Source organism: Henckelia pumila, chromosome 4, assembly GCF_033568475.1.
Source record: "Henckelia pumila isolate YLH828 chromosome 4, ASM3356847v2, whole genome shotgun sequence".
NCBI classification, from domain to species: domain Eukaryota; kingdom Viridiplantae; phylum Streptophyta; class Magnoliopsida; order Lamiales; family Gesneriaceae; genus Henckelia; species Henckelia pumila.
Window position 1 is genome coordinate 190263842 of NC_133123.1, and position 14062 is coordinate 190277903.

Consider the following 14062-nt stretch of genomic DNA (forward strand, 5'->3'; position numbering starts at 1 on the left):
AGTGCTGCCACCGCACGGATCAACCTCTGGGTGCAACCACACTCGTCTAATACACCAGAGTAGACAGACATAAATGCCCCCGCCGTCGCGGTACTCTCAGTGACAGACTATCGAGTATAGAGCTGAGCGGCTCTATAATCAGGTATAACAAAGAATAGGCTCAACGTGTATATGCACATGACATATGAGTATAGAAAACGGTAAATCATACATCATGCCATATAATAATGCCAAATAAATGCAACATATAAACATGTATACTCGCTGGCAATCTCAGTCAATGTGTACGTACCTCTAGGCTAGTTCAAGTAAAGTAGATCCTAGGTTCCAAGCCTATATTCAAAAGTTCACCGTATCACTACACAAGTTCTATAAGCCTTAACTAAGCTAATAAGTACTCCCAAAACTTAAATCGATTCCCGGACCATACCTTCGTCCGAAGTAAGCCCTTTGAAGACGCTAGTCCCGGATGACTATAACCACAACTTGGTTATTCCAGAACTTCGATTATAACCGATAGGGCCCTCAAGTGTATATCTCACACTATATAACTGAAGAAGGAAACTCGGGAATTCGTAATTGAAATGAACTCAGAACTGCTCTATTTAAAGCCAAATTTCTCGGCCAGGATCGGAGCTTCCGATCCAGCTCATTGCGTGCATGTCTGCCACGCCAGGATCGGAACTTCCGATCTGCTCTATGATCGACACTTGTCAAAACTCGCGACTGAGTCATCGATCATTGCTGGCAGCTGGGGATCAGAACTTCCGTTCCAGGATCGGAGCTTCCGTTCCGATCTGAGCTTACTATCTAGGATCGGAGCTTACTATCTGGGATCGGAGCTTACTATCCGGCCCAAAATTAAAAAGCAGCTTACTATCCGGCCCAAAATTAAAAAGCCCAAATTTTACTTCTGAAGTCCAATAACACTCCAAAATTGGTTAAATACCAACCCTTAATTATGTTTAACATATTATTATCTTAAAATGGTTTCTGGGTTACTACAGTGGCTTTAGCTTCCACCCACTTTGAGACATAATCCACAGCAAGTAATATGTAAATATATCCAAAAGAACTAGGAAAAGGTCCCATGAAGTCAATTCCCAATACAATGAAAATTTCGCAACCGAGAATGGGGTGTTGAGGCATTTCTTTACGTTGGGATATATTACCCATCTTTTGACATTGAGCGTACGATTTACAGAAAAATTAAGCATCTTGAAATAGGGATGGCCAGAAGAAGCCATAGTCTAGTACTTTCCTCGCTGTTCTTTTAGCTCCAAAGTGACCGCCACAAGCGTAAGAATGACAAAACGTAAGGATAGGGATCACCTCGCTTTCGGGTACACATTTTCTTATAACTTGATCAGCGCAATGTTTTCACAAGTAAGTATCATCCCACACATAGTACTTGGCATCACTTTTGACTTTATATTTTTGCGCTTTAGAAAAATCAGAGGGAAACCCATTAGTAACTAAATAATTAACAATATGTGTGTACTAGGGTAGTAGTGTGCTCGTGGCAAATAGTTGCTCATCAAGAAATTCTTCAGGAAAACACAGTTCCTCATCAATGTGGACTAAACGGCTCAAGTGATCTGCCACTCTATTCTCTGTTCCTTTCTTGTCTTTAATCTCCAAATCAAATTCGCTCAAAAGCAATATCCATCGTATTAGCCTTGGTTTTGCCTCCTTCTTTGCCATCAGAAAACGAAGAGCTGCATGATCAGAATAAACAATGACTTTAGCCCCAAGTAAATAAGATCTAAACTTTTCTAAAGCAAAAACCACAGCTAAAAGCTCCTTTTCAGTAGTTGAATAATTTTGCTACGCATCGTTCAGAATGCGCGAGGCATAGTAGATGGTATACGATGCTTTCTGAACTCGTTGTCCCAATACCGCTCCTACTACATAATCACTGGCATCACACATAATTTCAAACGGCTTACTCCAGTCAGGTGGTTGGATGATAGGTGCAAAAGTCAATGATTCTTTGAGTTTGTCAAAAGAACTTTTGCATGTATCATCAAACTCAAAAGCGGCATCTTTTTGCAACAGCTTACACATGGGTGATGCAATTTTTGCAAAATCCTGAATATATATCCTATAAAAACCTGCATGTCCAAGAAAAAAATGCACTTCCCTCACACAAGTGGGGTAAGGTAAAGATTGAATGATATCAATTTTCGCTTTATCTACCTCAATACCCTAGCTTATAAGAGACCACATGACCCAAAAAGATACCTTGCTCAACCATAAAATGACATTTTTCATAATTCAAAACAAGGTTCGTTTCGATACACTATTTAAGGACAAGTGTAAGGTTAGACAAGCACTTCTCAAATGAATCGCCATAGACAGTAAAGTCATCCATGAAAACTTCTAATATACGCTCAATAAAATCAAAGAATATGCTAACCATACACCATTGAAATGTGGCTGGTGCGTTGAAAAGTCCAAAGGGAATACGCCGATAAGAAAAGGTGCCAAATGGTCAAGTGAACGTCGTCTTTTCCTGATCTTCCGGTGCAATTGCAATCTGAAAATACCCAAAATATCAAACAAGAAAACAATAGTAAGAATGACAAGCTAATCTTTCAATCATCTGATCAATAAAAGGTAAAGGAAAATGGTCCTTTCGGGTTTCAGCATTCAATTTTTTGTAGTCTATACAAACCCTCCACGCATTTTGAATTCGGGTGGGAAGCAATTCGTCATCCTTATTCTTCACCACTGTAATTCCGGTTTTCATGAGAACCACTTGAACAGGGCTAACCCACTTGCTGTCGAAAATAGGATAAATCTCTCCAACTTCAAGAAGTTTGAGGATTTCTTCCTTTACCACCTCCATCATGGGTGGATTCAATTTTCTTTGCGGCTGATGTGTGGGGTTAGCTCCTTCTTCCATCAAAATTCTGTGCATACATGTGGAAGGGTTTATTCCTTTGATATCTACAATAGTCCATCCTATAGCAGTTTTGTGCTCTTTTAAAACCTGTATGAGTTGTTCTTCTTGTTCGTTCTCCAAGATGCTGAAAGAGTGGGTGCCCAGTGAGCCAACTTGTGGCTATGGGCTTTGATGACTCTTTGTACAAACGATCTTTTGTTTAATGTAATTTACACTTTTATTAATGGCAATGACTTTATCTTTCTTCATATTGTTATATTATGATATACTATTGTTGTTTTGATAAAGACCTTGAATATACTATAGTGTATGTAAGATGTGGTAGAACATGGGGATGTCTATCATGAAATACATCTTATAGTCACTGTATATTCTAAACTGTTCCTAGTCGATTGAGCCGTCCGATAATAAGGATAAGGATCGCTCGAGTTTGAGACTAGAATTTGCGATGCGGAGTACCACGTTTCATTGGTAGGGAACATGGAGATGTTCGAAGCATGCAAATGGATATTCATAGGATGAATAATCGAACTACCCTATCCGGACTTTCCAAGTGGTTATCACTTATCGAGTGGATAAAGTCCGCGGTTTTGGTTGTACACCATTAGTCCTTACTACTTGAAACATCATGGAGACTCTATATGCTAGTACTGTGCTTTGACTCGTTTACCAACTCTATGGGGGTCATCAGGTGTCGGGATTGGGTACAGTTACAACACATATAGGAGTCGATGCATTGTTGTCAAGGATTCACCACATACTTGCGATTGTGGATATCCTATGCGATCTGAGGAGATATTAGTGTGACGAATCTCTGGCCAGAGTACTTGATGTGATTTAAGAAATGGTTTCTTAGTAGCACATGCGATGTCACTAATTTGATCTTCAAGATGTATTGCATAGTTATCGAATCTTGAGCGACTCTCGATATACCAATGGTTGTTGATTCGATCGGGATATATGGATGAAGGGACCGTACTGTACGCTAACCAAAATCTACTGGTTCTTGTAGGCACTATCAGTGATACCTAGGGAATCATGGGGCGATGTTGCTAGGCGCTTTACCATGATTCGTTGGGCAAGTCGGAAATCGTTGTTCCGAGTCACAAGGAGTTGTGAGCCCACGGCTAGCTGTATCCCTGAACCATTGAGGGTCACACAGTGTAATGGAGTTTTAATCCCCGTTGAGATAGTTAAATTTAAAGAGTTAAATTTAATGAATAAAGAAGTTGGACTTCTTAAATAAGAGTAAGGGAGTAGGATTTCCTAAAATGACATAGGGATGTACATTTTTGGAAACCACTGAATTCGGATTCAGGAAAATTTATCTTGACTTTAAAATGTGCAGAAATGGTTTCTGTGCACATTGGTAAAATCGGTTTATCAATCGGAGTCACGATGAATTTTATATTAATTTCTGAACATGCGGGCTTTGCTTGTCGGGCCTCAACTTATGACTAATGGGCCCTAAGGTGTTAGTGGCCTGCATTATAAATAAGTTATTGCAGTACAGAAATTATACACAACTGGTCATAATTGAGACAGGATTTTTTGAAAAACCCTAGCCTCCCCTCTCAGTTCGGCCGCCCCTTCCCTTTCTCTGCCTGAGAAATTCCGGTCTGTGATTTTGAATTGCAGTCTGGAATAGCGAATCAAATTCGTTTATTCTCTTCGTAGAAAACTTCTGATAGATTTTCTAGTGCAATCTATCAGAGGGATTAAACCTCTATTCGTGGACCTGATTGAAGGAAAGCTTTTCATCAGTTCCAGGGAGATACAAGAAGCGCAGAGAAATCTGTGTGGTGTCCAATAATCTCGCTTCGAGATTGAAGGTAAAATTTAATAATAGTTATTTAATTTTACACACACTTATAATTTAATCGTTAAACGGTTGATACCCACACTATGGAATTGTTCCATAATAAAATTTTTAAACTTCCGCTGCACCGGGTATCAATCGTGATTGATCTGAATGCCAGTTTTCCAACAGATGCTAGAGATGATTACTGTTAATGTTTGTCCTTCTCCTAGGAAAACATATTTGAGATGCTTGGTTATAGTTTTCAACTCAACTTTAGGTGCCTGCAAAACAGATGGAATACGTCGAGTATTAGAGACTAGTAAAGAAATATAGGAAAGGTCACCTGACTGAGATATTTCAGGAACATGGTTCAGAGTGACCAAAATAAAATTTCTTTCAATCTCTCATTGGAATAATTTTCCTCGTTCTCTCCTTGAATGGGTGCTGTAATAGCCACCTCTAACTCATCTTTTCCTACAAGCTCAAAACATTTTTGTGCCAAGTAATCCACAATATCAACAGATTACACACAGTCGTCACCATTAATAAATTTCATGGCATCATAGATATTGAATTTAACAACCTCACCATCAAATTTCATAGTAAGTGTGCCGCTGTGAACATCAATCTTAGTCATTGATGTTTTCAAAAATGGCCTACCTAACAGAATAGGACTATTATGATCACCATTTTCCATATCAAGTACATAAAAATTATCAAGGAATACCAAGTTATTAACTTGCACCAACACATCCTCAACTACTCCCCTAGGATATGCATTAGACCTATCAGCCAATTGTATAACAATTCCAGTTTTATTCAAAGTGCCAAGTTTCAAGGATGCATAAATATAATATGGCATAACATTGATTGATGCTACTAGATCTAACATGTTCTTTTCAAGTTTAACATTCCCTATCGTACACGGAATAGAAAGCATATCTCGATCTTTGCATTTTGAAGGTAATTTCTTCTGTATCACAACAGACACATTCTCTCCCAACTCCACCTTTTTGACACCCTTTCAATGTCTATTTTTTTTTTCGCGGTGCATAGTTCCTTCAAAAACTTAGCATACTGAGGTACCTGCTTAATATCATCTAACAAGGGAATGTTTACCTCATATCGACGAAAATAGCTCCTTGATTCCTTTATCTTTTCTAGATTCTTTAAGTGCTAAAGGGAAAGGGGGTACAGGTTTGTACTCTGACAGAGGAGGGAACTTACCTTTTTGCGTGTCTCCTTGTGTTGGTTCTTTGTCATCCATCTTCATCTCTTTATTTTGTTCCTCCTTTGATGAAGGATTAACTACCTTTTCTTTGACTTTCAACTCCTTCTCATTCCTGAGAGTGATTGCATTAGCATTTTCCATTGGGTTCGGGACTGTTTGAGATGGTAGAGTGCTGGAATATTTTGCTTTCAACTTGTTGATCGCGGTTGCGAGTTGTCCCACTTGCGTGTTCAGGTTTTGGATACTTGCTCGAGTTTTATGTTGAAAATTCAAAGTATTAGTTGCAAGATCCTTAACTATATTTTCTAGAAACTCACTAGGCGCTGGAATTTTAGGACGTTGCGGTTGTGGAGGATATGGTGGCCTGTAAGTTTGATTGTTCAATTGCGCATGAGGTGCAGGTTGATTCAACGGAGGGTTTCCATATCTAAGATTAGGATTATCCTTCCAACCAGGATTGTATGTATTGGAATAAGGATCATAATATCTCTGTGGTGGCCCAGGAAATCCTCCAGTTGCATTTAATTGTTCCACTAATTCCTCTTGAAGTATGGGACACATGTCAGTTGCATGTCCCATTGCAGCACAGATTCCACATATCTTTGCATTCTGTCCATTCCCTACAGCCATTTGACGTACAAGAGATGTCAGTTCAATTTTTGTTCAAGGGAAGAAAAATTTACCTCGTTGCCCCTCTTGGTGCTGGATCACTTTTGTTGGTGCCAAATTGCTGGGAATTAGCAGCCATGTTCTCGATTAAGTTCCTTGCATCTCGAGGTTTTTTGTCCACAAAAACTCCTCCATTGGCCGCATCCACCATGATCATGTCATGAGGCAACAAACCTTTATTGCAATATTGAATTAAAAGATTTTCACTTATCTGATGTTGCGGACAGCTAGCACAAAGCTTCTTGAACCGCTCCCAATATTCATGAAGTGATTCTCCCATATTTTGCTTGATTTTGTAGATCTCTTTCCTGATATTCGCCACTCTTGAATCTGGGAAATACTTTTCCAAAAATATCCTCTTCATCTCTGTCCAGGTTGTGATGGATCCAGGAGGTAGATAGTATAGCCAATCCTTCGCAGCATTCTTTAAAGAAAAAGGAAAAGCTCTCAGTTGAATCTGTTCTTCTGTTACTCCGTGGGATTTCATTCTTGTGCATACCACGTGGAACTCCATCAGATGTTTGTGGGGATCCTCACCTGCAAGACCATGAAAAGAAGGCAACAAGTGTATTAGCTCAGATTTTAACTCAAAAGTAACATTAGCTTCTAAAGTAGAGAAAGTAATGCATAAGGACTGCTGATTCAGATCTGGGGTTCCAAGCTGTCTCAAACACAAATTCACATTTGCAGCCATCTCTTCTCTAGGCTCTTCGAATGGAACCTTTTATTCCTCTTCAAATCTCCTTCGAGCTTCCCTGTTTCTTCTATGGAATGTTCTCTCTATCTTCGAATCATAGGGAAATTCTTCTTCGGAAGATTCACCTGTAAGCACTAACAAACCAGAGAAGCACTAGGAGAAAGAATATAAATGAAATAAAAAAAACAAAACACAAATAAATTAAACGTCTTTCCCGGCAATGGCGCCAAAATTTGGTAGCTCTTACTCGTATCGCACCCAAATTACCCGACTCAACTCAGATAAATAAATAAAAAGTAGCGAGAGTAGGGACCGTTCCCACGAGAAAAGTGAAATTTATCGTGTTCCTAAAAATACTGAGAGTAAATGAAAAGGGGGATTTAGATTTTGAAATTAACTACCAATAATTAAAAACAAATCAAAATAATTTTTAACTAGTATGTAGGATTCAAATTATAACGAAGTAATCAATTAAAAACAAGTCTTGGTATCGGTCAACTACGCCATTGAAGTTATTCACTCGGTCATCGATTTTCTAAAAATAATTAATCCTCATTGAATATTCATCATTAAAAATTTAATTCCTATCTCACCTTAATTTTAGTTAATGAGACACAAGCGTTCTAAATTAACTCTTACCAATAAATCAATCAAGATACAAGCGATCAAGATTTAAATCTAAGGTAGCATTCAATCTAGTAAAATTGATGAATCTAGACAACACAAACACAAGAGGTTATGTTTAATCTAGTCAATCGTTGTTCCTAAGAATTAATAAATTCACAAGCAAAAATCATTAATCATAGTTGCTTCACAAATTAGAGGAATCAAAAAATTACGGATTTGATATATAATTTAGCTTTAGATTGTATGAGGAATTATTAGGTAATCAAGCCAATAATCAAACACACAAGCATATGATAAATCCCAAACAACTTTTGATACTCAAGAAAAAAATCAAACAATGAAAATCCAAATCTCACGAGTAAAATAAACTTCAAAGGGTTTGTCTTCCTCTACCAAGAATTAAAACTTAGCCACAAATACTCATGAATTTTCTCAACAAAATCCAACAAGAAAATAAAACGTAAATCTAATAAAAGAAAAAGAAAAACCTAGCCACCAAGAGTATTCCTGTGTTCAGCCGTCTAAAACTGAATACAAGACCCTAAAAATTTGAGATAAATATCCTTCTCAAGAAAATTTCCTTTTTAATTAAAATTTTACCGAACTTTCGTCGCGCTCGATCGGTCAAGAATTTTCACTCAAGCGAGCCTTGCTCTGTTCCGCAATTTTTTCTCTTCTCCGCTCGATCTGTAAAATATCTTCGCTCGAGCGGTGAAAATTATGTCCATCATTTTATATACCTCTCGCTCGATCGGTGAAAACATGCAGCTCGGTCGAGATCCTTTCTGATCCATATTTTCTTTAAATTGACATTTCCTACACCAAAACCCGAGAGAATGTTATGTAGACATGATGCATGAAACATGAACAAAACTTAAATAAAAACATAAACATTGACACATGAATTCATGCAAAACATAGTAAAACGACATCAAAATATGCAAATGAAACACAGTTATCAGCTCTGAAATGTAGTGACCCTTACCCGGATCACCTACTAAACAGAACTTATGCATGCAATTAACTTAATTAAACAGATATCAGAATAAAACTGCGGAAACCAAATAACATTATACAATCCCAAGTAAATGAATCTGTAATTATCCAATAATATACAACCAAATCGAATAGCTGTATAAACCTAAACAACAGTAATAAAACCTAAGCGAAGCTCCAGCCGGCCAACCGCTGACTAGCCCCTCCTGGATCCACCCTCCTCGTCCAATCGCAAACCTGCCCCATGGAATAGGGTGTCCAGAAAATACAGAGTACGAGACGTGAGCATAAAACGCTCAGTGCGAGAGTATGAGTATACATGCATGCAAAGTGAACTCCCTATAGACTCGAGGTCAAGGATCAGATAACAGAGACAGACCAGGCCCTGGTATGTAGCACGCTGTGCCGTCGCTTCAGGAGGTGGCTCCCATACCGAGATAACTGTGGATACGCCGGACCCAAATCGATGGAAGTCCATCCACTAACAGGATAGGGTACAACCCTACTAACAGACATCTCGAAAGAGATACAGCAAGATGCAAATGAATGCAGCATAATATCATGGCATATAAATCATGCAGTCACAGAATATATGCATACTCAGTCAGGATATCTCGAACAGTACTCTCGTACCTCAAATACCAGGTAGGCACTACCAGCTCTAAGTCCAAGCCTAAAGTCCGCCTACACAGCGAAATGATACTACTATCATTACAGTGCTCTAAAAGCCTTAACTAAGCTATTGCATACTCCTAAATATTTATAGGAAGCAAAAGCTATACCTTCGTCCGTCGTTAGCCCTTTGATGTCGATGCCTCCAGAACTTGGGCACAACTCCGCTACGACTACCGAACGTCTAGACGACTCCCAGTTCAAGCCTAGGAAGGCTAGAACAACTCGAATATGACTAGAAATAGAGAGAAAATCCGGAATTGGCAAGGAGAAAATGAAGTCTCGGCCTTCTATTTATAGACAACGATCGGAACTTCCGATCCTTGATCGGAACGTCCGATCCTGCCATCGGAGCTTCCGAAGATCCTGATCTGCCACATGTCAAAATATCACTTGACGACTCCGGATAGGGGTGATCGGAACGTCCGATCCTGATCGGAGCTTCCGATCCAGCCACACGTCATGGATGACGTAATATCATCGGTGCCTCCGATCCTCATCGGAGCTTCCGATCCCGATCGGAGCTTCCGATCGTCCCTTCGGAGCTTCCGATCCGTCCAATTCCCAATTTATTTAATTAGCATTAATCCTTAATTACTCAATTAGGGTTCGGGCTACTACATTCTCCCCCACTTAAGATATTTCGTCCTCGAAAACAGATCTTAAGTACCGAATGCAAATACAGAAATCAGAAACATTCTTTATTCAAATCAAACGTTTACAGAGTTTGCAATTGAATACAACTTAAAGAATGAAATCAAAACAACTCAGGATGGTCTTTACGCATCCTATCCTCAAGCTCCCAAGTAGCTTCCTCAGTGCCTCGGCGCTGCCACTGAACTAAAACCAAAGGAATGACTTTGTTCCGTAAAACCTTATCCATATAATCCAGGATACGAAGAGGTTTCTCAACATAAGTCAAATCCTTATCCACCTGAACATCAGACCGCTGCAGAATGTGAGATTCATCCGCCACATACCGTCGCAACAGAGATACGTGGAACACGACGTGAATGCTGGATAGATGTGGTGGCAAAGCTAGTCGATAAGCCAAATTGCAAATACTCTCCAGGATCTCAAACGGACCGATAAATCTGGGAGACAACTTGCCCTTAAGGCCAAATCTGAGAATCTTGCGGAAAGGTGACACTCTCAGAAACACTTTCTCCCCGACCTCGAACTGCAAAGGCCTACGCTTGATATTAGCATAGCTGGCCTGACGATCCTGTGCAGTCTTAATCCGTTTCTTGATCTGATCAACAATGTCTATCGCCCGCTGGATAAACTCCGGTCCTTCAGCCTGTCTCTCCCCCACTTCTTCCCAGAAGAGTGGAGTACGACAATGTCGCCCATACAACGCTTCAAAAGGTGCCATCCCAATACTAGTGTGATAGCTGTTGTTGTAAGCGAACTCGATCAACGGCAAATGATCCTGCCAGGCTGAACCAAAATCCATGACGCACGCTCTAAGCATATCCTCAAGGGTACGGATAGTGCGCTCTGACTGACCATCAGTCTCCGGATGATAGGCTGTACTCAAACTGAGAGTAGTACCCATCGCACGCTGAACACTCCCCCAGAATCTAGAAGTAAACCTGGGGTCCCGATCGCTGACAATGCTCACAGGCACTCCATGAAGTCGGACGATCTCCTGAATGTACATCCGTGCCATGCGATCCACAGAGTACTCTCGGCTATAGGCAATGAAATGCGCTGACTTGGTGAGTCGGTCCACCACCACCCAGATAGCATCACAGTTCCTCGGGGATACCGGCAAATGGGTCACAAAGTCCATAGTGATAAACTCCCATTTCCATTCAGGAATAGGCAGACTGTGAAGCAATCCTCCAAGTCGTCGGTGCTCTGCCTTGACCTGTTGACACACCAAACATCTCGAAACAAACTGATAAACACTGCGTTTCATTCCCTTCCACCAGAAACGAGTACGTAGATCCTTGTACATCTTGTTGCTCCCAGGATGAATACTCAACTTAGTGCGATGTGCCTGAGACAAAATCTCCTCTCGCAACTCTTCATCCTGCGGAATCACAAGCCTACCAGACAAACACAAAAAGCCATCTGACTGATAATGAAATCCAGACGAGCTACCCTCGTTAGCTAGACGAGCTAAACGCTGGGTCTTCGAATCAGACATCTGAGCATCTCGGATCCGCGAATACAAGGCTGGCTCAGATAATATCGCAAACATCTGGATACTCTGCATACCTTTCTTATGCTTGAAGGTAAAACCTGAAGTACAACAGTCACTGATCGCACTAGACATCGAACAAGTCTGAAGTGCGGATAGTCACACCTTGCGACTCAAAGCATCAGCGGTGAGATTAGCAGCTCCCGGATGGTACTTAATCTCGCAATCATAGTCCTTAAGCAAGTCCATCCAACGTCTCTGTCTCATGTTCAATTCTGCCTGAGTGAACAAATACTTGAGACTCTTATGGTCGGTGAAGATCTCAAATTTCTCGCCATAAAGATAATGACGCCAGATCTTCAAAGCGAACACAATGGCTGCCAATTCTAAATCATGGACTGGGTAGTTGTCCTCGTGAAGCTTCAGCTGTCTAGAAGCGTATGCGATCACATGCCCATTCTGAGTCAGGACACAACCTGACCCCTGAAGAGAAGCATCCGTGTAAACTACATACCCTCCAGATCCTGACGGTAATGCTAACACCGGCGCAGAAGTCAACCGCCGTCGAAGCTCACGGAAATTCTCCTCACACTCGGAGGACCACTCGAAATCCACACCCTTGCGGGTAAGCTGCGTCAACGGTCGAGCTAACTGAGAGAAATTCAGAATGAAGCGACGATAATACCCTGCTAGACCCAGAAAACTACGGATCTCAGCAACTGTCGTCGGACGCGACCAATTAAGTACCGCTTCAATCTTGCTTGGATCAACAGAAATTCCCTCCCTGGATATGATATGGCCAAGAAAAACCACTCTATCCATCCAGAACTCACACTTGCTCAGCTTGGCGTACAATTGCTCATCTCGAAGAGTCTGCAGTACCAACCGCAAGTGAGAAACATGCTCTTCCGTATTACGCGAATAAACCAGGATGTCGTCAATGAAGACCACGACAAACTTGTCCAAATACTCCCTGAAGACACGGTTCATCAGATCCATGAATATAGCCGGCGCATTAGTCAAACCAAATGGCATCACTAGGAACTCGTAATGACCATAGCGAGTACGGAATGAAGTTTTGGCTACGTCCTGATCACGGACTCTCAACTGATGATACCCAGATCTCAAGTCAATCTTGGAGTAAACTGACGTGCCCTGCAGCTGGTCAAACAAGTCATCAATACGAGGCAACGGATACTTGTTCTTCACAGTGACTCGATTCAGCTGCCGATAGTCAATGCACAGCCGCATCGACCCATCCTTCTTCTTCACGAAGAGAACAGGAGCTCCCCAAGGAGATACACTAGGACGAATGTACCCCTTGTCCAAAAGATCATGTAGCTGATTCTTCAACTCACGCATCTCTGACGGAGCCAGACGATACGGTGCTCTAGAAATAGGCGAAGTACCCGGCATCAACTCTATGCCAAACTCGACTTCCCTAGCAGGAGGAAAACCCGGAATCTCATCAGGAAACACATCTGGAAATTCATCCACAACAGGAATGCTCTCTATCCCAATACTCTCAGCGGACAAATCAACTGCATAGATAAGGTAGCCTTCCCCGCCAGACTCCAGAGCTCGACAGGCTCTCAAAGCTGATACCAAAGGCATCGGGGGTCGCGCTCCCTCACCATAGAAAAACCAGCTCTCACTCCCTTCCGGATGAAAGCGTACTAATCTCTGATAGCAGTCCACTGAAGCTCGATAGGTAGTCAGCACATCTATTCCCAGAATGCAATCAAAGTCGTCCATCTCCAGGACCATGAGATTCGCCAACAGAATGTTCCCTTCGAACTCTAAAGGGCAACCCATCACTAGACGCTTAGCCAAAGCAGATTGGCCTGTCGGAGTAGAAACAGACATCACTACGTCTAGTGCAATGCATGGTAACTTATGCCTCTTAACAAAACGTGCAGAAATGAAGGAATGAGATGCACCAGTGTCAATAAGTACAAGAGCAGGTATACCATAAAGCATAAATGTACCTGCGATGACTTTCTCATTCTCTTCCACAGCCTGATCATGTCTCAGGGCAAACACCTGGCCAGAAGCTCGTGGCCTCAAATGAGAACTCCCAGCAGACTGTCCCTGCGACCTCTATTGTACGGTGGCCTGAGAGCCCGATCCTGAACCAGATCCAGAACCGCCTCCCCCAGACTGTGGACAATCCCTCCGGATATGACCAGTCTCTCCACAACGGAAACAAGCTCCAGAAGCCCTGCGGCACTTGTCGGATGGATGGTTCTTCCCACAGTGATCACACTTGTCCTTCTTACCGAAACGGACAACACCCCCAGAACCAGAGGAAG

At 41.4% G+C, this 14062-nt stretch overlaps 1 protein-coding gene across 1 annotated transcript; it reads right to left on the minus strand.

Moving 5' to 3' along the window:
* Positions 1-1827: 1827 nt before the first annotated feature.
* LOC140862469 (uncharacterized) lies at positions 1828-2908 on the minus strand. Its single transcript, XM_073265492.1, has 3 exons — positions 2587-2908; positions 2420-2539; positions 1828-2114 (listed from the first exon to the last, which is right to left on the minus strand). The coding sequence occupies exons 1-3, from the start codon at positions 2906-2908 to the stop codon at positions 1828-1830; spliced, it is 729 nt and encodes a 242-aa protein (XP_073121593.1).
* Between the last annotated feature and the right edge of the window lie 11154 nt (positions 2909-14062).

Excerpts from the sequence above, each read along its gene's own strand:
- LOC140862469 (XM_073265492.1), bottom strand. The coding sequence starts at position 2,908 with ATGGAAGAAGGAGCTAACCCCACACATCAGCCGCAAAGAAAATTGAAT. Across the intron at positions 2,540-2,586 it reads GATGATTGAAAGATTAGCTT|ATTGCAATTGCACCGGAAGA; the intron begins GTCATTCTTACT and ends GGGTATTTTCAG. Across the intron at positions 2,115-2,419 it reads CCACATTTCAATGGTGTATG|GTTTTTATAGGATATATATT; the intron begins GTTAGCATATTC and ends TTGGACATGCAG.